We start from the raw sequence: 24,599 nt of genomic DNA on the forward strand, positions 1-24,599 counted from the left end.
TACAATAAAAAATGAAGTCTTTATTCTTTTGGCTCAACCGTAATGCGGTTTACTGTTCTTTATGGTAATAGCATTTTCCTGCATGCAGTTCACCGACACACAAGTCAATATTTTTGTAAAAGGAGGAGTCAACATTGAATTTTTGCTTGTGTAAGAAACACAGAATGTCCTGATGTGATCAATTATACAAGTTTGCTATTTAATTCCTGTGGAAAAAAAAACATTGTGGATCCCATATTATATTTAGAACAGTTCTAGTGCAGCATGAATCAACAAGAATAAGAATAGTCTATGTAAACAAACACCGGTAAAGATTTAATGAATAAAAAGACTACCTTGAAACTTCTGATGCAGGCAGTGCTAGAATTTTAAACAAATCTTCCCCACCACATTTCAATTACAAGTTATATCTATTTGGAAGCAAGTGCATTTTGGACTTAGTTTGAAACTTATTTCACATTAAAATATGTGCAAAAATACAGTACTAATAAAAAAGCAGAAACCTAAAGCTACCCCATTCTTTCCTTTGTTTCTTATTTTGTGAAGTTCTTGAATTAAAAAGTGCTATGGATAGAAAGTAACAAAAGTGACAGTGACATCAACCTGAAGATAATTCTCATTTCTCATTTTATGTACAAAATGCTGAAAAATAAAATAAAATGGTATTTTTTACAATATTTATATTTTCTTAGAAAATTCTAACCATGTATTTTTCAACAGATTAAGCAGTTTGCAACATACCCTGTACAGTCTGACTATACACCGTACAGTAGTCACTTAAAAATTTAGAATGCAAAGCAAGAAGCTCTTAAATAGCTGCAAACTATTGCTTGATGTCATGAAAGAATGATGGCCGATTGAACAATTTGTTTCACTTAACCACTGAGATATGGCTTCCCATATTAGACTTTTAACAGTGGAAGGAGTAAAATTACAGCAGCAAAGGCAAGATAAACATGCATCGGTGATAGCTTCCAAACTATCTATAATGGTACAGAATACTTCGTATCAGCTGTTGAAAGCTTGCAAACTACACTTACTGTGGTACATATTTGATGCAATAAATATTGTGCACACGTCATTATTTGTTTGCTCAAACATGCACCACGGGATAAAATAACTATTTACATAGACGGTACTTTTTTAATCAACACATACAATGTCAACCTTGCTGAGAGCAGAAGATGGCTAAACGATACTGCAGGGTGAGGCAGAACAACTTCATAATCCTTAAGTTTTGTGGGTTTTTTGGTAAATTCAATTTCCCAAGTTCAGGTAAGCTGTTTTCTACAGAAGAATACTTAAAAATGGACTCTATGTCCCTCAGTAAATTTTTTATGCAGAGTTCGTTCAACTACAGTTAAATGACTAATGAAAAAATAAAACATCTGTTCTATTATTGTAGACTCTATGGGACTTTACAGGCACATTAAGATTTGTCTGGATGAGATACTGGATGGATACTGTTGTTAAAGCACCTCAAAATATAGAGCCACCCTGAAACATGGAAGTAGTCAGACTCTGCTGCTTTGTGCGACGTCATGTTTTTCCATGCATGAACTACAAGTGCAGCATGCCTTCATGCAAATCACTTCTGTCTGTACATTATAGAGAATCCGAGAGTAGAACACCTGGTTCTCATACCCCTTTCCCCAACATAAAACCCATTTACAAAAATAGTCACATATAATAGTAAACAACTTGTGAATTAAAAAATGATAAGTTCACCAACACTGATTTTTGTAAAAATATGGCAAATGTGGCTGTTGAAATGCAAACAGTGGATACAATTTTTGTACTGTGTGTTTCATGTTAAACACAGAGATTCATACGTTCGCACCTTTTTTTTTTTTTTTAACTGGTCCCTACAATCTGATTGGCCATTTTATCTTCTCTTCAGCAGTGTCAGCTGGTAATAAAAACAACAACCTCCTGTCAAGATGTTACCCTGTTTTACAGAGTTGCAGTTTGATGACGAGGGGTCACTGTCTTGTTATAGGCACTGACCTTTTATATATATATATATAATTATATATATATTTATATATGTAAAAACTGTCAGTTTGGCATGTACCTCCTACAGGAGTCCTGTTGACACAAATACATACTTTCTCAGGCTGTAAACAGTTTATCACAAACAGAATTCTGTGTTACTTTTTACTTTCCCTGCTGTCTTTACCTTTATCTTCTTTTTCTGATTTGTCTTTTTCATATTTATCCTTGTCTGGCTTTGTTACACTATCATAGGATGGTGGGGAGGTTGTGGAGGGGGTCATATCTGTTTTTTCTGGAGTAGAGTTCTCATTTAGTTTATCCATAATCATATCTTCTTTCATGGGCAGATCGTCCTCATCTTTACCTTTATCCTGATTAAATATACATGAAACTTTTTTGACTTTTTGCCTTAAAAGATGACGTCTGAAAGCACGCTGAATAATGACAGCAGATACCTCCTCCTGTTTTCGTTTTAATGTGGTTGTGATTGGTTCATAGGAGACTTTTGAAGGATTGGCTGCCATAAACCGATCTTCCATCTGTATTCTGAGGGCATCCATCTCCCCACTTTCCCCCAAAACACGCTTTGTGAAAGCAAACAAGATGTCAAGGCAGTGAATTCTGTCGCCGCTTACCATGGGCAGATCCATTGCAATAAGCTGAACTTTGTTTGGTTTTGCTATAAGAAGAGGAGGATCTAAAGAAGCTGCAAAATCTGATAGCTTACTGAACTCTATGAATTGTGTTGCATCAGGATCAAACTTCTCCCAGACTTCATAGAACATCTCAAAGTCATCCTCGCTCAAGGGTTCAGCGCTTTCTTCAGTAGCAACACTGAAGTTCTCCAAAATCACAGCAATGTACATGTTCACCACTACCAGAAATGATATGATAATGTAGCTGACAAAGAAGAAAATCCCAACGGAAGGGTTGCCGCAGTCGCCTTTAACGGAGCTCCCCGGATGATCTTTATGGGGATCACAGTCTGGCTCCCCACTGTTAAGAATTGGGGCTAGCAAACCATCCCAGCCAGCAGATGTGGTAATTTGAAATAGGCAGATCATGCTGTTGCCAAATGTTTCAAAGTTGAACATGTCATCAATCCCAACTTCCCTCTTAACATAGGCAAAGTTGGACATGCCAAATATCGCATAGATAAACATGACCAGGAACAGCAGCAGACCAATGTTGAACAGAGCAGGAAGAGACATCATCAAAGCGAAAAGCAGAGTGCGGATTCCCTTAGCGCCTTTAATGAGACGCAGGATTCGACCAATTCTGGCGAGTCGGATGACTCTGAATAGTGTGGGGGACACAAAATATTTCTCAATCATCTCAGCTAAGAACATACCTGTTGAAAAACAAGTTAAATTAGTAAAGAATATTATTAGATTTAAAAACCACTGCTAAAGATTTATCCTACAAACATTGTAGAACTTTAAGAAGAATAGGATATTTAAACAGATTTTAGAAATTAGCCATTTAGTTATTTTTACAAAACCTTTACAGTTTGGTATGTTTTGGAAACCCATAAATCCCAATAGAAATTCTAAAGTAATTTGCAGAGTAATGAAAAAAAACTACATCAATGACATTTCTAAGTGTTAATTATATGACTAACTATGCAGAAAGACACACAAATCCACAAAATCAATCTTTTTCAGGACAAATTGATAACTAGTGTATGAAGACTAGCAAATGCTGAGACCAGAAGAATAGCTTTCTTTTTAAGTGTAACAAAAATAATTTCAGTTAATCTGAAGAAAGATCATATTCATAGTAGTATTTAAATGCCATGTAATCAAGTTATGGTATTCAGAGAAAATATGTGTGTTTGAAGGAAACTGCAACTTCTTAATCACACGTGAAATAACATGACCTACAAGTTTAGTATTAATGACACAGCAATTCCAAACATAAACAAACTGATAATAAAAAGGCTTCTTAGAACTCACTGAAGAGTAGAAGAATTGAGCATTATATTATGTGCCTCAAAGCAGAAAAATAACTACATCTTGTTTCCATAAAAAAATGGCAAACCCAATTTGCATATTAAGGAGTTCTGAGAAGTTAAAATGACAGAATTTTTATACAAGTTCTTTCAGGTTTTCTGCTCTAGATAAAGCAAAGATTAGTGGAACCATGTATTTATTACTACATCTGCTTCACCTCTGCTTCTCTGGTTGCTCACTCTAACTCAGGCATAAAACCTCCCAGGATCAAACAAAACTCTGAAGTATGCTGAGGGTTTTACCCTGCTGTCTGGGGTGCTTGCATGCTAGCCTAACAACAGTCCCACATAGATTTTGCTCTTGGATTTTGGATTGCTGGACTCTTTTCCTGCAACTGCCACTGTTAGTTTATATCAAAATTGCCTTTCATATATGGGTTTCTTTCTACGCTGCAGAATTTCTACTGAATTCAGAATAAAGATCTAATTTCAACTAATAGAAAAGTGAGAGTGTGTGAAACCTATTGCTAAAAAATTTACCATACTGTTCAATTATTTTATGGATAATATGAAATCAGAAGAAAGAAAAATGGTGGTCAGACTTTCTAGTGACAATGGTGATCCAAAATATAAATAGACTTTACATGCCAAAAATGTTTCAGTTTCCACAGAATTAGCCATGTCATAAAAATGAATTGTTCTTACCTACTATGGAGAGAATGACAACCACAAAATCAAAAATATTCCAGCCTATAGTAAAGTAGTAATGGCGAAGTGAAATCAATTTCAGGACACATTCTCCAGTGAAAAGTACAATAAACACCAGGTTAATCCAATATAAAATGTTTTCCATGTCTTCACTCTGATCATCTGTTTCTACCATCATTGTGACCATGTTAAGGCAGATAAGTATCATGATACTGATATCAAATGCTTGTTTTGTTACAAAATCAAAGACCATGCCTTGGAATTTGTTCTGGGGGGGGAAAAATAAGATTCATTACAATATGCATTAGGTAAAATTTCTTTTTCAAAATTGTTAGAAATTATTGAAATCTAGTATGAAGGGGATTTCATGTTCTCCATGAAGTTCTCCATTTTTGTGAATTTTCAAGTTTGTACATGTAAACACAAATTAAATAGAAATGCAACTACTGTGTTTATAAGCATTGAAGGGATGATTTCAAAATATGCATGGTGCATTTGTTTTTAAAGTTGCAAAGGAGACTTTGCCACCCTGAACCAGTTCGCTGTAACCTTTTGTGACACAAACTATTAACTGAACACTTAGTTTGGCAAAATTTGAAAAAACTAAGTGGGCGGTGGGGAGAATGTAAGCAGGCTGAGAGTTAATAGCACTTCATTTGTCAGAAAACTTACAAAGTTTTTGAGACCCAAGTTCAGTGCTCTTCATGCCACCAAAATAGCCTTTAAAATAATATCTTCCATTTTTCAGCAATAGAGAATTTACTGATGGCTGGACTGGCCACTGAGCAGGTTCCACAATCCAACGCAGAACTGCAGAGATGGAATCACTCTCTGCCCCAGCCAAACCCTGCTCTGTAGTGCTAGGGTAGCCCTGCTCAGGAGAGCAAACTGTTGTATGGATTGTGCAACAGGAATGTGAGGGGCAAAAGGCCTTTTTTTCAGGCAATGATATGGTAGCTTGCCCCCATACAACAGTTTCAGAGTCTTCGTCGATGATTGAAAAGGCTTGTGCCCTAAGGCTTTCACATATTTTGACAAATACACTGCCACATTTAATTCTAGGTTCTAGTCAAACCAGTGTTTTGAAAAAATGCCACATAAAATGTCATTGCCATCAGCAGAGAGAAAATGGGGGGGGGGGGGGGGAAGGAAAGGGAAGAGTCCTCCATATGCAGACTACAAAAGAGAAAAAAATGGATTTCAGATGAATAAGGCTTTTCTTATATCACTTGGTTTTTTAGCTTACAGCTTAATTCAGCCTAAGGCCTAATTGAAACAATACCATTTTTAAATAAATGTAAAAATAACAGAAAATATTTTTATTCTTACTGCTGGTCGAGGTATAGGCTTTTGTGGTTTCTTTGAACCCAATTTTTTCATTGCATTGTAGTATTTCTTCTGTTCTTCTGTCATAAAAATGTCTTGACCTCCAAAGTAAACCAAAGAGACAAAAACTGGTTACAATCATGTATCTCTATTGATTACTTATAAACAAAGATACTCAATGGTAATAATCACTATTGTTCACCTTCTCATCTGCGGGAAAAGTTAAGACAGACATAAAAAAACCCTTTATCATGATTATTAGTACTTTGGTAACAGAAGAATTGCTTTACATATTCCACTCTTAATGTTTAGGGTGTTTTTTTGAGAGGCTCTTGAACTTGCATTGTTTGTGGTAGACCTCTGCTTTTCACTGGGGAGAGGGGAGGTACAGAGGAAGGAGGTGCTTTTCCTTTGTTCTACTAAATTCCATCAGTTATTACAGAGGCACAAACTAATAAAATATTCCAATCCCCCTCTCTTGTTTTTTTCCTTTAGAGTAAATTTTGGCAAAATTTCAGAACTGACATCTATGATACCAAAGAAGAATTAGAAGGTATCCAGACGGTCACATTTCACAACCTCTTCTTCTCCCTCTACTGGGGCAGGACTTGAAGCAGGAGATCCTGGAACTACTATGTGGAACGAGTAGAAAAAAAAGCCAATTTCTCTCCATCTCAACCCATTTCAGCACATGGATCCAACAGCACTTCCACCACTCCAATAACACTTCGTGTAGCCAGATACTTTAGTTAAGTTCTGCAGCTGAACCACTGATAACTTTTAAGGCAGCGCTGACAAAATACGAAGACTAAAGAGAGTACAAATAAAGATAATTCGATGTTCATTATTAGAGTTCTGAAATCTACACTGCTGAGCTCTGAGACATGAAGGTAGTATAGCTAAGAGTTTTTATAGCTACCTTTAGCTATTTCAGTGGTTAGCCTTTTTATGAGTCTATTATAGACTGCAGCCCCAAATCCACATCTTTACAAAGATGACATTCAGTATTTCACTAACCATGGACAGACATATGTTGTCACTTGTCCATCAAACCCTCATCAAGCCAAATCATAAGCTTTAATAATTTAATGTATTTAATATGCAGAGCACATATTAATTTATCATAAAATGAAAAAATAATATTTTATGAATAAAGTTATTGTGTGTGGACCAAAAATAAGCATTTTTTTAGCTTTCTTTTCAGAATAATGATGAAGTACTTATCTTCTTTTTCTGCTGGTTGAAATTGTCTATGATGACACCAATGAAGAGGTTCAAGGTAAAGAATGATCCAAAGATGATAAAGATGACAAAGTAAAGATACATGTACAGGTTATCTTCATACTTAGGCTGATCCAAAACCTGCAAAAAAGGCACAGAAACTAAGCCTTAGTTTAACTGTGAGCACACAGCCAAATATCTGCTGGACAGAATTTAGGGCTCTGTCACTCTGATCTTTGCTTCTTATGGTCAAGTTCCCACATATCCATCCCACTGATCTTCAATCTATGAAGTTACATTCTTGACAAAGAACTTTGCTATCAAACTTGATATTTCATTTTAAAAAATATAACTGGCCTATATGAGCATAGAATAAATACTGAAGACACAATTGGTTTAAACTAGTATAGTACCATCTGTCTGAGTTTATAGACAACCAGAAACACCAGCTCGTAAAGCTGCAAACTTTTCTGTATATCTCATGGGAGGCCCCTGATGTGGGCTTGTGGAGCTTTCACTGCTACAGGCACTTCGGAAACTGCCCTGCATTATGGAAGAGAAGCATCCAAACCATGTTTAGAGTAAGCATATTTTCTTGGTACAGCTATGCACATTTACCGTGCTACAACAGGCCTCTGCTGTGAGTGTAGCTTGCCAAAAAAGCTGGAGCTTTACCAGTATAGTTTATTCAGTTGTCTACTTAGAACTAGAGGACACCTTGCACCAAGGGAGCACGGGGAAGGCAAAAGGGTAAGAAAATGTACAGTCTGAGTTAAGAATAGGAACTGTGGCCTAAGAAAGGAGTCAGGTGTCTTGCAGAGCACAGTGAAAGTCTCAACTTTAAAAAAAGATCAGTGTTACAAAAAAATCATCTCTAAGCTGTGTATCGGTGCCTGCTTCCAAATGTAAATAATGCCTAAATGCACATAATGAGAGGAGGAAAAGGCATTTCATGGCACTTGTTAAGTCTGCTGTGGAATTGAGGAATTTTGGTCCAACTGCACCATAGAGAACATGGAATCCTTTAGGACTGCTCCTCTACTTTCTTCATCTCTTATTTTTCCTATGGTTTCCATTTTCTTTAACTACAAAACTATAATAGCTCCTCGTTCTCTCATGTTTACTGTTATTTCTGAAAGATGTTAAAATTACATTCTTAAATCTTGGAGCTCATACAGTCAAAACAAATGGAATCAAGGGACTATACTTACATTACGAGAATCGACAGCTGCGTACATGATATCCATCCATCCTTTAAATGTAGCCTATAAACAGAACACTGGTGTTTACCTCATGCTTTTCCTGGAAAATGGCTTGTCAGAAACATTGTTTAAGAGCTGAAGACTAAGTGTCTTTAGCGCTCATCATAAACACCAGCACAGTGCAATGTTAACCGGTGACTCTTGCCTTCTATTGTATGGTTCATTCATATATAAGAATTGCAAGCAAATTCTAAGATCTGACTATAGAGGACACAGCATCTATTAAGAACTCCTATCAATTATGAGTAATATCTGATATAAAAGTTATTTTCTGTGTATGAGCAAATTAGGTGTATTTGATATAGATTCAATGCAGCTAAGGTGAATTAGGTTTGTATGATGTATTTTTTCTCATAGTTAGCATAGCCTTTATGCTTTGTATGATTTCTGTAGAGTCAAGGATTTATCTCACACTTTATAATTCCAAACCAAGAAGTGAGAGACAAGATTTCTAAATGAATGAAACAATGAAAAATTATTTTTTACTGTTACAAGTAAACAATAGAGATACAGAAAGAGAAATAGAAATTAAGGAGTGGTGACTTACTACTTGAAGCAGAGAAAGATAACCAAGGCCTACATTATCAAAGTTAACCTTCACATTCTTCCATCGGGCAGTTTCATTGTTTTTTATGAGCTCCTCACATTGACTATAGTTGTTGATTTGGCTGATATCAAATCTCTCATCAGTTGTAGTGTTAACACAGTAGTAAAATTTTCCAGCAAATAGATTTACTCCCATGATACTGAAGATTAGCCAGAATATAAGGCAAACAAGAAGCACATTCATAATGGATGGAATCGCTCCTAACAGGGCATTCACAACCACCTAGAGTACAAATAAAACCAATGACAGACAGTGTAAGAACATAGGAACCAGTATCTTACAAATGTTTCATCAGCCTTTCTTAAAAGTAACACTCTATTTTAATTCTAATATCTGTGTCACACTTTTTAAACTGTTGAGAGTAACAAGTAAGAAAAGCAGTATAAAGAGAAAATGTCAACATAATTAGAAGGAAAATCATACAAACAGTAGCAAATTGTAGCTTTAAAGAATGGGAAAAAGAAGAACAAACAGGTAAAAAAAAAACAAACAGAAAAAATAAGCATTTATTAATTTTTTTTAGAATATTTACTTAATGTATGTCTGCAAAACCATATCCATAATATTTCTCATGACTGATTGCATCAAACACAACAACCTTTTTTCTATTACATGTTTACTGGATGAACAGTCCAAATCAATATTACTGAGCAAATTTTTAACTGAAAGTAATTTTAAGACTTCTTTTAAATAAAAGAAAACTCAGGGATGTATGCATGTTCATTTGGATGGTTATATATAAAAAGAGAAAAGCAGACAGGTTCAAACCAGGAAACCAGCTGAATATCTGAACACAGAAAAGCTGGTAGTGTTCAGGCAAGTGGCAGATGAGACTTAAAGAAGGAAGAGGCTTGATTTAATTCCCAAATGAATTTTGGGGAAAATCTGGCTTCAAGAGAGAAAAATATGAAAATGAGTTCATGTACGATGATAAGCAATGATTGAAAACATTCCAGAATGAAAATAAAATACTAAAGAAAATAAAATTAGGGAGAAAGTAGGTCCATTATGAATGAGAATGATTTCTTTAATGATGGAATTGATGAACTGCTAAATTAGTAAACTCCTATTTTAAATCTGTTTGTAAGTCTAACAATATAAAATTTAATAACTATGGAGCACCACTGCCAATTTTGCTAAAACAACTGAATCAGATCCTTAGAACCTGATGAAGATTTTGTTTTAAAAAATGCAGGACATGAGGTATTACATGGATGAGATTATTTATAATTCATTTAGTTTATATGATGTACGTACTACAGCAGATCCTCTAGCACACTATGCTATCTGTTTCTATTTGAAATACAAATATGTAGCTTAAGCCTGTAAAATATTTTGGTGTTACATTTATATCTACAATTAATAGATTCCATAGAATCAATTACTTGTAAAATTAGTCATCGAGGTAGATCACCTTTCATTCCTTGACATTTTACATAATAGAAAATAAAACCTTTGAATGTTAGGGTAGGTGATGAACCACCACCATGTATACCATATAGTAGACTTGGGCTAAAGGAAAGGAGAAATACTTGTTATACTTTCAGGGCTCCATTCCTGCCAAAACAATACCTCTTTGGGGTGATACATACTTTGGACAATATTCGACATCCTGTAGGACTTCAATGAAATTGTTGTTATGTTAAATTTAGGAGCTGGACCAAATAGGGTTCCTTTCAATGTAAATTACTGTATGACTCTATAAAAGCACAGAATGGTGGATGAAATCCAAAGCTTCCATGCTTTTTTTTTTCCACATATTTTAAATTACATGTTGTAATAAGTGTTTATTTCTAATGGGGAAATTTAAAAAAAATCAAAATAGTTTCTTACTCATACTAAAACTCTCCTTAGCAATACCAATTATAAATCAATAAGCAAAAATAATATAGCATTTTATCACTCATCAGCCAGGCAGAGAGAATTCCCTGACTAATGGATAAATCTTTTCCGACTATTTCAGCAGTGCTGTCATGCTGACAGACCTGTACTCTCAACTTTGTCAATGACATGACACTGGAAGGCCGTGAGGAGTAGTTTGACCTAAACAAATTAATAGTTTAATAATAATGCTGAATTAGTTTAAATTGGAAATCCATGAATTCACTGATTTTAGTGGGAAGTTTGAATGGAATAATAAATGGTGACATCATTTTTTCCCAACTCGGGAATATTTTCCAAATATATGTTAGTTACTGGTTTTACATTATTTTTATTTAAAGTTATCTTAATTCTTCTACTTAAAAATATAAGTAGATTTCTTAATTGTAATAATATCATCCATCGGGAATAATTATTGAGATATAAAGGGATAGTTAATGAAGTGAAAATATTTGTCCTCAAGCTTTCAGTCTCATTACACCCAAGAATTCTGTTCCTCTTTCTGCTATAGCTGCAGGTCCAGTCATGTTCTTTGTTCTTTAATTGCTGGATTTCTACAGCTGACCTACTTTCTCTGGTTTTAGTCTGAGTCCTGAAGCTATAGCAGGACCAGCTTGTAAAATGAATCATTTGAAGACACTCAACACATACTGTTGAGCATCACTGAAAACACTGATCCAGACACCTCCTAGCTTCCATCGGTAGTAGGGGTGTGAGAAAAGAGAGCAAGGCCTGACAGCAAGTGAAAGGAGGGAGAGCATTAGACAGCCATTGAAAGCTTTGTTTACTGGTTAAAAAAACAGGTAGCATGTGCCTAGCACCATATAGCAGTGAGCGATACTGCTTGGGGCAGGGCATAAACAGATTAATTATACTCCCACAGGCTACTTTCATGAAGTCCCAAGTACAAATTAAAGTGTACTTCCCCTAGCAATAGTAGTGGTGGGAAGATTCAGGGGAAACATCATGTTTTCTATAGGGGCAATGTTTTCTATTAATTATTAGTTTGGCAGGCACAAGTCCTGATCCTAGAAAACAGTATGGTGGATTAAATATTTTAGATGTGTAGAATGGTATTTCTTGCTTATATATAGGAAGTATAATGCTCACTGGAAGTAACTTTAAGTGCCTATGCAAATATATGCACCATACTATATTGTCATATTTTCAGTTCATAGATGTTAAGCACCAATGAAATTACTATGTTATAAACAGACATCTTGAATTTCCGCGTATCAGATCTTAAAGTCTTCTCATACTAATTTCTTCACCAACTTGAGCTACTGTGTCTTTAAAGACATTAAGCCCAAAATTGATTACTTTAAATAAGGCAAAATTCACTATTTTCACAGGAAAATTTAAATGGTTAATTGCCTAACTAATAAAAATATAGGTCACATTTCTAGTCTGAAGTTATCCAAGTACAGCCACTACTTTTTATTATATCTTTTGCTAAAGTCATAAATCTCCTTATCTTGGTATTTTACAAAGAGATACAGTTAGCAGATCAGGATCAAATCAGTAGGTAAAGTTTACACCAACATGGAAGTTATGGGATTGACAATTACCCATAAACCTTCATGACAAAGTGATTGTTTTCTTCCTTGCCACATTAAATTGCCACTTAAGCAATTTACTGTGCATCTAAAATTTGTAATATTTTGTATTCAGTTTTTTTGCTAATCATTCTCATAAAAAAACAACAGCTAATGGGTTTTTTAGCAAGATACTATTGAGGTTTTAAATAAGCCTTATAGCTGATATAAACATCCCAAATCTTCAAATTTACTTCAGCAAAGTTCCAGAAATTTGTTGGAGGCAAGGAAGTAGTATTTTCTTTTTGAATTTATAACCTTTCATCAATGCCTGTTTCCTTTTTGGTTGAAGTCCTTTACTTTCCACATGCATATAGCACCACATTTTCTTCAGAAGTCACCAATTTGTAGTTGACTTATAAATTTGCTAATCAGCTTACAACTTGGGGTGCCAAAGATCAGTGATTGCAGTAGGGAGCTCACACAAGGATCCTTCTTAAATACAACAATAAGGTTTCAGCTCAGGTGCATCTGCTGATTAGATCTATGGCAATATGTCCAAGGCAGACATATGGACCTTGAAGGTGTAAGTCAGACACCTTCTTGTGGCTGGAGCTAGAAATATCTACCATCTCCAGTTGTTGACTACTGCCCCTAAGAGAAACATTTCTAGAGCTTTCACGTCATAGCAGAATACATAAGGTCTTTGTCCATTTCAGTGCACTAAAGAAGTGATCTAAACTAATCAATTTGACTTTGCACTGGAATAGACTGAGAGCCCAGTTGGGCAGCTGAGGGTCTCAGCTGTGGTAACTGACATGGTGATAACCCCCAAACAGCTGGGGACCGTAACTTCTCAAATAAACCCAACACTGTAAGCAGAAGTCTTGTGATATGTTTTCAGCCTGCTTAGTGCTCTATAGATTATAATCAACATTTAAAAATCAATATGGAAAGCAGTAAGCAACCAATTTAGGCCAGAAATCATAAAACCAGCTACATCGTTGATATACTAGAAAAGTTGTCTTAAATAGAATGCAATAGTTCTAATCTGAGAGATGGTATTTTAACACTGCCAATTTACTTATTAAAATAGGAATTCATTACAAAACTTTTAAATTGTAATGGAAATTCCCAATTAATATTTACAGATCATAGGTTAAAAGACATCTGATAGACTATGCATGATATTCTATACTTGTATGAAATACACATGTGCATATATACATGTGTATATGTGTACACACTTTTATGAATAAGTATTGTTTTTTTAAAACTGTTCTGGCTATAGCAGGATTTATTTATATGGGATAAATTCAGTTTTGTAGTAACATTGCATAGATCCATGCAGTTGATAAATCCTGGGGCTCTCCAGGAAATTATGAAATAGGGTGAAAAGCCAAGGAGCCTAAATAAGTGTAACAATGTGTGCAATAACACATGAATTCATATAAGCAGATGAAGCCTTTTGCTTATATGTTAGTGATAAATGTGAAATATATAGGATGATAGTGTGGCATATCTGCATGGATTTGTCATTGATTAGTCTGCATGCATTGTTTCTGTGTACGCATGCATTATTTCAGATTCTTTCATTTTGTCTTACCCTCATCCCTTCAAATCGCGACAAGGCTCTTAGAGGTCTCAAAGCTCTTAGTGTCCTAAGGGATTTAATCGCACCAAGTTCTGAGTAGCCCAAGGCATTAGCTGTTAAGCTAACCAAAGAGACCTACACAAAAACAGAAAGGCAATATTGCTCATTCATCTTGTATATCCTTCCGATACATATGGTGGGAATGATGTACGCCCTGAACTTCTCAAGAATATTCAAGGCTGGACCTCTTTCTCCAGGAATCCCTCTATAACGCAGAAAGATCTTTCAAGTCAGACAAAGTAGAATAAAAGTATATTCTAGGTACCTGTTGATGAAATCATGTTGGTAGAATGGTATAAAAATGCTTCCTACATTCACATAAACCAGTCAATATTTGGTGGTACTTAAAGAAAAATGAAGTCACATGCAAAGAGAAAACTCCCAAAAGTTGGGTGAATTGGAATGGTCAATTTAGGTCAGGACTTCCTGTGATATCTTCAGAACTTGATGAGAATGTAAAAACTCTCAAAAACCACATCCAGACCTGGCCTTTGGCCAAATGTAACTTTCTAGTGTCCAGAAAATCTTACTCAACAGCCATAGCTACCAGTGCTGTTCAGATTTAACCAGACTAATCAAGGCTGATAACCGTTTGTTAGACAATGGTAGAAGCTTCATTATTAGGCATATCCACACTTCATTACATTCCCTGTGACTCCTTTAACCACTTCATCAATTCTGGCTTGCATAACGCTGGTCTGGTCTGCAGGCAGATGAATAAATAAACTAGAATAGCTGTAAAATAAATAATACAATTATCTTTCATCAATAATCCTTAGAAATGTATAGTAAACCATTGGGAAGGAGTGGCCCTAGTAAAGAAAAAAACCCCGAACCATCTTCTATTTCCCTCCATTTAATGCCCTTCCCTTCCATCCTTCCTGTTGTCTCTTAATTCTTTCACTTCCAAATTAATCTTTTCACTTTGTTATCTCAATCCCCTGACTAAAGATTTTAAAAAATGCTTCAGAGATTAATTTTTTCCATGAAAAAAATTGCACCAGGGTAAGGTTGCCATGAAAAACTAATAAAGTTATTTATAAAGTTCACAGAAGTAACTAAATCACAGATTATCAAATAAGAATTAAATATTTGTTGATAAATACAATAAATATATAATGATAGTGTAAAGTATTGTCCATGGTGTCTCTGTAAAGCTCTACTGGTCATGGTAATTTACACATCTGATGACTGAGCCAATAAATGTTTTACAAGGATGCAGACTCAACCAAAGAATACTAAGTGTGTGTATAGTCATATTTTATCATAGGATCCGCAATGCTGGTATGGATTTAAAAGTTATAATGTTTTTCAAGCTCTGTATAGTAAAGACTTCACGGTCTATCATATCATTGTAGTTTTAGGGAGATACATAGTGATTTCTACAGAATTCTGCTGCTCTTCAGAATGAGCGAACAAGTGATTCAAGACACATTCTTACCTTGCATTCCATGGGAATTACATAGGTGGAACTGAGAGATGCCCTATTGGCACAGACAGATGTAGTCAGGCTGTCAGGAAGGGAAATTAATGTCTGCTATATGGTTAAAGATCTGTAGACTTCCATTTATGCTACCCAGTACTGTGCATATATTGTTGAGCATGTAGACTTGAAATTACAATGCACTTCTCCCTAGGTCTCCTTTAGACAATGTGTTTCTGCTCCTTGGTGGTGCAGCCTTTTGAAAATCATTTGACCTATTCTAAAGGAGCTCATCTACAGTTCTCCAAGTGTCTCTTTAAGGTCGCCCATGTGATGCAGTGGAAAGTGCAAGAGTACTGAATAGTACCATGGAACTGAGAGTTCTTAGCAGTATTTTCCTTTCATATTACACAGAGTGACAGGACACTTACAGTAATGGATTACAATGTTAGAAACCTTTAAAGAAATTGCTTTGAAATATTTAAATTCCATATATGGCAAAAACTGAAGAGGATGAACAGCATCCTTTCCACACCATGGAAAAAAAATAGTAAAAAGCATCGTTTCAATAAAGCATTACAAATTCATAAAACTAGAGAATATCAACAAAACATCTCTAGAGTAATAAGTATATCAAAATATTTTTTCTTTTCTGAACAGAATTATAAACCATACCACAACAACAGTTTTAAAATAGAGTTTCAATTGAATAGAACAGAAATCTTATCCTGAAAACATAACATTCTGATTTTTAGAGCCTGTTGTGCAGAAAATGAAAAAGAATACATACATCAACAATCAGGAAGTCCAGCCAGCACCATGCATTAGTGAAATAGGTTTGAAAGCCATAAGCCACCCATTTTAAAAGCATTTCCAGAATGAAGATATAAGTAAAAACTTTGTCAGCATATTCCAGCATGGTCTTGATAGTTTTACGTTGCTCTATGTATATATCTTCAAATGCCTGTGAAAAAGATTTTTGAAGATATAATTAAATGTCTTCACAATTTGCAGTGTGATATATCGTAGCCAAGAAAGAATTTGAATTGGAAAAGTCTATGTGATGATAAGGCATATATCCTTCCCTCAAGCACAACTTTTGCTTTCACTCCGTACTGTAGTCTTTTCATAAAGCTGGGTCCAAACACAATATTCAGCTTTCAGCTGAGCTGAACAATGATCCATGAAACTTGCTGTAATACCATTCTCCAAATCTCATTTTAATTCGTTTCCATGGATAGCAATGGCTGAATGATGTAAGGAATTCCTTTGTGGTAGCTACAACTTTATATCAAAATTATATGAGGAATTTAAAAATGACTCTGTGATACACAATTTTTGAGGAACTAATATTTGAAACCAAACTATACACACTAACCCACAAAGCAATCCTGAACAGAGATTAATAACTCTCTTTTCAAAAGAAAATGTCTACATTGACAGTGAATCACTGTGTGTTGACTCAAGTGTAGAAAGTACACTCACTATATTTTGCTCCTGCTGTGAGGAACTAACTACTTCAGTACTTACTCAGTGCGCCTGATTTAACATCAATCTGGTAAAATACCTGACGGAATCACATTGGCACCTTACATCTCAGTTTGACAATTCAGGTTGCTGTTGATAAGTTCCTAGCTCAGCTGTGGTTTATTTTAAATGTGTGTAAGACAAAAAAAAAGGCTATTTTTATCAATATGAAGACATGTGAATACCAGTCTGAGATAACTAATTTCTTATTTCCATTAACACTACATTTTGAACTTGCCAAACAATTTGTTTCATAGCCTGTAAGCAAACTGTTACATATCCTACGATATACGCCAAATATTTGTTGATATATGTTGCCATTAGAACATTTATGAATTGGATATTAGATTCTGATATGTTACCTGAAGCTATATAATTAACTGTAATTCTAAGTGCTTGCTGCTTAAAATAGACACTGAATTTACCAAAGCACCGCTGCTGAGAAGAATCATGAAGACAATGAAGGTCTCAAACCAGTTGTGTTCAACAATCTTATAGCAGGTTTTTCTAAGATTCCACCAGATTTTCCCTTTCCCATCTTCTACGCTGACTTGACAGCATTTGAATCTCCGGACACAGCCTACGTGAGATAATAAGTGTTGAGATGTCAGAATAAGGTAAATACTTACCAGGAATCACAATGAACAGAAGTCATTTGGTTTATTTCAGTGCTACTGAATTAGATGCTTGTAAATAAGTATCTCCTATTTGAGGATTTTTGTTTCAATATTTGGAGTTAAAGCTTTGTAACTCTTACAATACCTTCCAAGGAAAGAGAGAGAGCACGAGAACAGTACATCTATGGCAGTACCTCTGAAGGAGTTACTCATACAAACAGAAAATACAACTATAATCAGAAAGCTGCTTCTTGATTTTAAATAAAAATAGAATCCAACCCAGATCAACACAGTTAGGTCTAATCACCTTGCATATATTTTGCTTCGCCTACCTTCTGTAAAACAAGCCTCTGGCTCCAGAGCTTCTTCAGGTTCTGCTTCTGGCTGTTCCCCTTCTGGAGGTAGTCCGATATCAACTGTGCTGCCTTCTGATGAACTGGATGCATTTAATTTCTGTGAATGAAACCCCACATAATAATTTTTTTCAATTTTTTTTATTTTGAATAGAAGTTCATGTTTGAAATGCATACCAAAATATTTTGCATGTATTCCATGCTCTGACATTAAAATAAATTCATATCTACAATCTATAATGCCAAATTGCTCTACTACAGGTGAGGTCACAAGATTAGAAACTACATCATGTGCATTTTCCCTATTGAAAATATTTTGATATTTTCATACAAGGAATTGCTGAAATTATTAGACTACTATTCTGAGCCACACATAAGAATTCTGAAATGAAATTTCAGTAAGTTAGGAATGGGTGCCTTTCACACTTTGTACTGTTTAATTATTCCAATTATGTGGCTGCATTTTAGATTACACTTTAGACAGCATGTGTTAATACAAGTAATTTTCCAACATCATGACCAAACCAACAGCAAGCTGCACAGATGTATTTTCATGTCTCAAGTAAATGTTATTCTATCAAGTTCATAAAATCTAAAAAGTTTGAAAATATACTTTTCATTATGATTGACATGAAAACACATGTTATGTGTTGTATAGGATAGTTTAAATCTCTTTATTTCCAAAAGAGCAGCACATTACTTTAAGAGCAGTAGCTGATATTTTGCATTCTCACTTGCCAATGCATTTTCTGAATTTATTGTGCATTTTGAAACTACTTATTACTTTGGTACAGTACACATACATGTCCAATCACTATAAAAGCCAAAAAAAAAAAAAAATCTTTATTTTTGGAAGAGTAAAATGAAAACAAATGCTTTTAAAACAATACCATCATAAAACAATACTGCACCAATGAATCATTCTGATAATATCGTCCAAATCTTCACAATGATTCTTTCACACCATCATGTTATGTTGGCAACAGACAAATATGAGTACTATAATAAGTAAAAGTAGTTTGGTCATGGCATTCTATGACTCTTCTAATGTTATCACTATGTGGCGTATAACATCAGTAAAATGGCTGCATTGATAAGTAGCTAATTTTGTAAAGGGAATGATGTAAGCAGATTTAGAATACAGTCTATAGGGAATTAATATTAGACAGAGAGATGGTCCATGGTAACATTAAAGATATATCTTTGCTGACACTTAAAACTTAGAGGCATTATTCCTTTAAAACATGTTTGAGAAGCTCCAAATTCTATACAGTTTTTTGTAAAGGAAATCTAAACAATATTAGTATGTGAATACAGAAAGTACAATAAGACTTTAATGGAATTTTACATTGCAGACAATATTAAGTATGTTCTTCAAACAAAAAGAAGATTAATTCCTTTCTCCCCCACTCTGATTTTATCAAATCACACTGACAATACATTTTTCTGTGATTTTGACATAGGCTTAACTTTGATTTTTGTGTACCACGGTACACTATAGCCCACATTTTAGAGGAAGACCAAACAGATGGAAACTTTTATTGTAGGGTGTATTATGCATGTAATTTCAGTGATATCTGCACACCCATTTCCTTTATGTTTCTTTGAAAATCCCAGCCTACATATTCATGTCTCTTGTTTGTGCATGAGCTTTAGGATCTATGAGGTTATGTCCAATGTACAGTCATGGATGCACACTTTTCTGCAGATTATTATTTACAAATTTCCCATTGCAACATATTCAAATTATAGATAATGCATGGCAGTTTGATCATTGTGGAATACTGCCTCTAAAATGGAGAAACTGGAAAGCATGGGATAAATACTGTAGTCCCCAAGTAAGGACCACAGCATTTAAACATCAGTGGAAGTCAATCATCAGTTTGAGGAAAGGCCAGAAATACCACAAACGCAAGGTACATTCCAAAGAAATTTATATATGGTGTTAAAAATTAACATTTATCAATACAATAGACTAAATATTTTTTAAACTGAGAAGTGCCTATCTGTTTGTATTCTGTAGAGTTTTCTTAAAATGTTGCTTGCATCATTCCGATCTGGACAGCATTTCTAGCAGAATGCTGTAGTAGTAGCAGAGCAAACAAAAATTATGAACTGGTTAAACCATAAGTTTGAAAGACCTACTGTCCGTTCTTTTACAGGAAAATGAAGAGTTCAGTAACTCAGATATTATGCAGTTAGTTTAATCACCACATTTTAATTTTAAGAAGGGATAATGAATTCCTATTACTGAAATTGCATAAGACTAACAGTTAACTCAAGATGGAAGATTAGAGATATCCACTATAAGGAGAGATCAAAAAGATCAGGTAGAAAAGGTGGAAAATTATCGGTAGAACAGTCAATTATCAGAAACATCAGAAAGCCATCTTTCTTTATGTGGGGAAGTATGTATGGTGAATTGTATCTTACAAGTCTCTTCTCACTGAAAATCTGGTATGCTTCTATTAAATAGCTGTAATAATAATCATAGGAGTTAAGCTAAACAGAAAAATCCTAAATGGAATCAACAGCAGCTGATACTTGAAACACAACAATTAAATGCCTTATCCCACTGAGAATTCAGTTACTCTTCTGTTGATGTAACAGAGTATTTCCTTAGCATGCTGTTCTATTATACCTGAATTTAGCCCCAACCTGATCAGTATATGAAGAAGCATATTATAAAAATTATTCAATAAATTCAATCTTTCATAGTTCGGTATCATTTGGGGAAGAAAAAATTAAAAATTTTCAACAGAAATAATTACTTTTTCATTTGTTTCTTTGTTATTTTAAACATTGAATTTATTGTATGGCATTCTATACAATATTTATAAAGTCTAGTATGCATTACAAACAGCTAGGAAGGTTTTATGATACAACATCTTAAAATTTTACCAAATCAATTAAGTTCAGTATGCTAGGAAAACTTTTCAGTAACAATCACGTATTTCCACAGCAAACTTCTGCTCTGGTATAAAGCAACTGACCAAGGGATGTTGTACTGATTTCTAGGTATTCAACACAACATCACCTGGGAATGGACCATGTTATTACTAATTATGTTTTGTGCATATGCTTTAATACATAGGAAGACTTTTTCTACCACTTACTGTGACCTGTCAGTGTTCACACATATGGAATTCAGCTGGATAGCTAGACTACCCCTAATTGCAGACCTTGGTATGTTAGGTATGTAGCATATGTCCCAGTTCTTTACCTTAACTTGTCTCAAAGTTACCTTTGTACCTGATAAATTCTTCTCTGCTCACCAGCACCACAAAAACTAGATTTAGGCAGTGGTATATACCTAACATGTATACAGCTTTTTTAAAAAAATGAACCTGTAGAAACAAGATAATCATCAAACCCAAACGTTATCTTTGATATAATAGTGAGTCCTTTTTAAGCCTTTTTCATACCATGGTTCTAGGTTTCAAAAGTATTTGGTCACCCAGATTGTAAGAGATTTATCAGGATAAAGTATTAGACACTCTTCGAGAGTTATGATGCTAGATTTTTTCTGAATAGTATGCTAAGGAAATTATTCTCAGAGAAATCTACTTTTCAAAACCTCAGAATGTACATAGTCCATCTCCTTTTCACAGAAGATGGTAAGGGGACAAAAGTACTTACATGGTTCTAAAGCAGCAGTATACTGATTATCACAGAGAGATACATGTATCTTTTATGTCACATCTACCAACAGCCTTGCCAGTCATGCTTTAGTCAGCAATACAGTACAGTATGAGATATAAATTTTAGTTTAGCTTTCAAAATAGAAACTGAAAGTGGAAAGCAGCTTGCCTATCAGAGCAGCATTGCAAAAAGCAGCAGCCAAGATTAGGTCAGGAAGTTTTTGACATAATTACTTTCTGAACCTTGGCAACATCTCATAGATTCATACAATTCTGCTTCACTTACAGCCAGGCCACTTTGAGCTTCTAACATTTATTTCTTTCTTTGTTTCAAGATGATTATCTGAAAGTAGCTGAAAGTAGCTCTTAGTTTAACATTTTTAACAATGCCTTAAATTTCATAATTAGCCAGGATGCCACTAATAGCTGCTGAAATCGTAATTTAAGGGACTGAAGGAGCAAAGAGCAGAACAGACATGAGCAGGAAGACAGCACCAAGAGAAAGCACCATTTTGGTTTTGCTTTTAATTCCTTTCCTCCCAAATACCTATGAAAATGTTAAATAATGGAAATTATATTGTTTTTATTTTCTCAGTGCTGTGTGGATGTCAATATGAAAATGAGATGTTCTGTGATGTAAATGGCAATAATATATCCAAACTTATACAGTCTTTTTCAGTACAGATATATCACCTATAAAATCGATCAAGTGGTAAATACCATTGTAGTTCCACTGGTATAATTAAGTGGAACCTGGATGTCACTCTTTCTAGTGCTTATATGGTCAGGCATAACTACTCTATCAGTTAAAAAAAACAGAACTTTGTAAATCAAAGCAAAACATTCCTGTGATGATTATTGTCTGCAAATACTGCAAAAAAACAGGATCCCTAAATTATAGTCCACTCTATTGCTATTCGTAATTGCTTTGATCTACTTATTTATGAGGATTTCATAAATGAAAATATTTGCAAGAATGTTGGATGAAAGCAAAAGCATTGTAAGTAGCAGTGGAAATATTTGCAAAAGCACTCCCACTGGCAGCTACTTAAGGCTCTTTAATTCACACAAGCAATAGTGAAAGCATATTTCTGAAACAGAGCAAGAGACTGCTGTTTGTAAAGATTAATTAAGCGAATTCCAATTAACTCTAATATTAACAACTTGATATCATCCACCATGAATCACAATATGATGTGACCGATTCACAAACAATCCAAAGCCTAAATTCTTCAGAGTATCAAAGGATTTTGAATAATGAATATTTTTAAATCAAAATATGACTTATCAGATAAACTATTCCTTAGAAAATATAAGACAAAAAACTGTGCAATAAGTATGTTTTAATTCCACTGATTTACCAAACTGAAAGCAGCATCATACAACTATGGTGTTGTAAATATTATGGCAATGTTTCGTAGGTGAGATGTAAATCATACTGAAGCTGGGGACATTTTGGTCCAAAATCAGTAGCTTATTTACTAGACTGCTGAACTTTATTTATTACTGATAAGATGAGAATAAGTTGAAGTTTCTCAGGGTAGACAGTTTTAGATGTTTGGGGAGGTAGTCAATTTGTGAGCATAAATTAAAGAGCTATGGTAAGACTGAATTGGGCCAGATCTTGCTATCAGTTTTCTCTTTGCACCTCTACACTTTTAAGTGTGGGCGTAAGTAAGAGCAGAACTGATCTCTGAATGTTTGACCAGCCAAATACCAGTTTTGTATGAGCTTTTTTAACCAAAAGATGGTCACATGCTTTGACTGTGGAAATTAAATTAATTTCATGCTGAATGGTGCTTGAAGTACTGCATATTAATCTCCAAAATAACTAAATGCTTATACGAGTACTGAAGAAAAGCATTTCTAAGGAAAAAAAAGTGAAAAAATAAAAAAGTTACTATCATGAGTTTGCAAGTTACCTCCATTATAAGCTTAAATACAATAGTATGAAAGTTTTCCAAAACAGCTAGCAGATTTTCATTATCAACACAATTTACAGATGGACTCATATAAGCTTCTGATGAGAAACATAGCTTACGTGTTACATATTCTGTCTTTCTTCAAAAGGAAAGAAACCCCTTCAAAAATAGAATCCTGAAAACGTTACCATCAAGATTGGGAAAGGTACATAGCATGCACTGCGAAATACTGTTAAAATATCATGGAAAGTATAGCATCTGAACGACAGAAATATTGGGGCTGCCGATCTTGCCTGACCATGCTGTGATGCGAGTCCTGTGACTCAGCAGAGAGCAGCTGTGCATGTTTGTACTTCATTGCAATGAATGGGACAGGATCATAGCTGAAGAGCATGCAGGCCAGTCAATATCCGTTAAAAAGTGATTATATAGTATATACATATAGATGTATAACTTGCTTAGGTAACCTGTGTAAAATTGGTGACACGATGCTCTGCCTCGCTAAAAGGCACCAGAGCTGCCCGCTTGACTGATCCAGCTTGGTTCTACTCCTGTGAGAAGTAAGAATGGTAGGAAATGAAGTTCAGGACACAGCACCTCTGCTTTTTTGCGCTAAATACTGCTTAAAGTAAAATATACATTATTAAGGTGTCTGCAACAGCATTAGGAGATCCCATATTTTTCAAGGCATTTAAAAATATCTTGTAACTTGGTATATCTTGGTGTAATTACTAGCCTAGAAGTTATACTTAGCATAAATATCTAATTATTACACAGCTATACATGCACTAAAAAATTTTCTATATAAACTGTCTCCATAGTACTTAAGGACTTAAAAAGGAAAAATTATTTTTATAGTTTCTACACTGGATAGCAGTAATGCAGTTCAGGTCCACGGACTTTTACATATAGGACAACAGACTCAGCACAGTGGCCCTATATTTGTCAATGGCCCTACTTCCATGGTAAAGTTTTA

At 34.7% G+C, this 24,599-nt stretch overlaps 1 protein-coding gene across 5 annotated transcripts in view; it reads right to left on the minus strand.

The window, feature by feature from the left end:
- The window catches only part of SCN2A (sodium voltage-gated channel alpha subunit 2), a 79,158-nt gene continuing 54,559 nt past the window's right edge, over positions 1–24,599 (minus strand). For all 5 annotated transcript variants that reach the window (XM_030019336.2, XM_030019333.1, XM_030019337.1 and 2 more), the window contains exons 18-27: positions 18,040–18,160; positions 17,516–17,670; positions 16,354–16,527; positions 14,093–14,215; positions 9,011–9,292; positions 8,413–8,466; positions 7,205–7,342; positions 5,984–6,088; positions 4,652–4,922; positions 1–3,346 (exon numbers count right to left, since the gene is read on the minus strand). In XM_030019336.2, the coding sequence (XP_029875196.1) occupies positions 2,151–3,346; positions 4,652–4,922; positions 5,984–6,088; positions 7,205–7,342; positions 8,413–8,466; positions 9,011–9,292; positions 14,093–14,215; positions 16,354–16,527; positions 17,516–17,670; positions 18,040–18,160 (2,619 nt within the window). In that variant the 3' untranslated portion in view covers positions 1–2,150. The remainder of the gene's footprint in view (positions 3,347–4,651; positions 4,923–5,983; positions 6,089–7,204; positions 7,343–8,412; positions 8,467–9,010; positions 9,293–14,092; positions 14,216–16,353; positions 16,528–17,515; positions 17,671–18,039; positions 18,161–24,599) is intronic.

Source organism: Aquila chrysaetos, chromosome 6, assembly GCF_900496995.4.
Source record: "Aquila chrysaetos chrysaetos chromosome 6, bAquChr1.4, whole genome shotgun sequence".
Taxonomy (NCBI): domain Eukaryota; kingdom Metazoa; phylum Chordata; class Aves; order Accipitriformes; family Accipitridae; genus Aquila; species Aquila chrysaetos.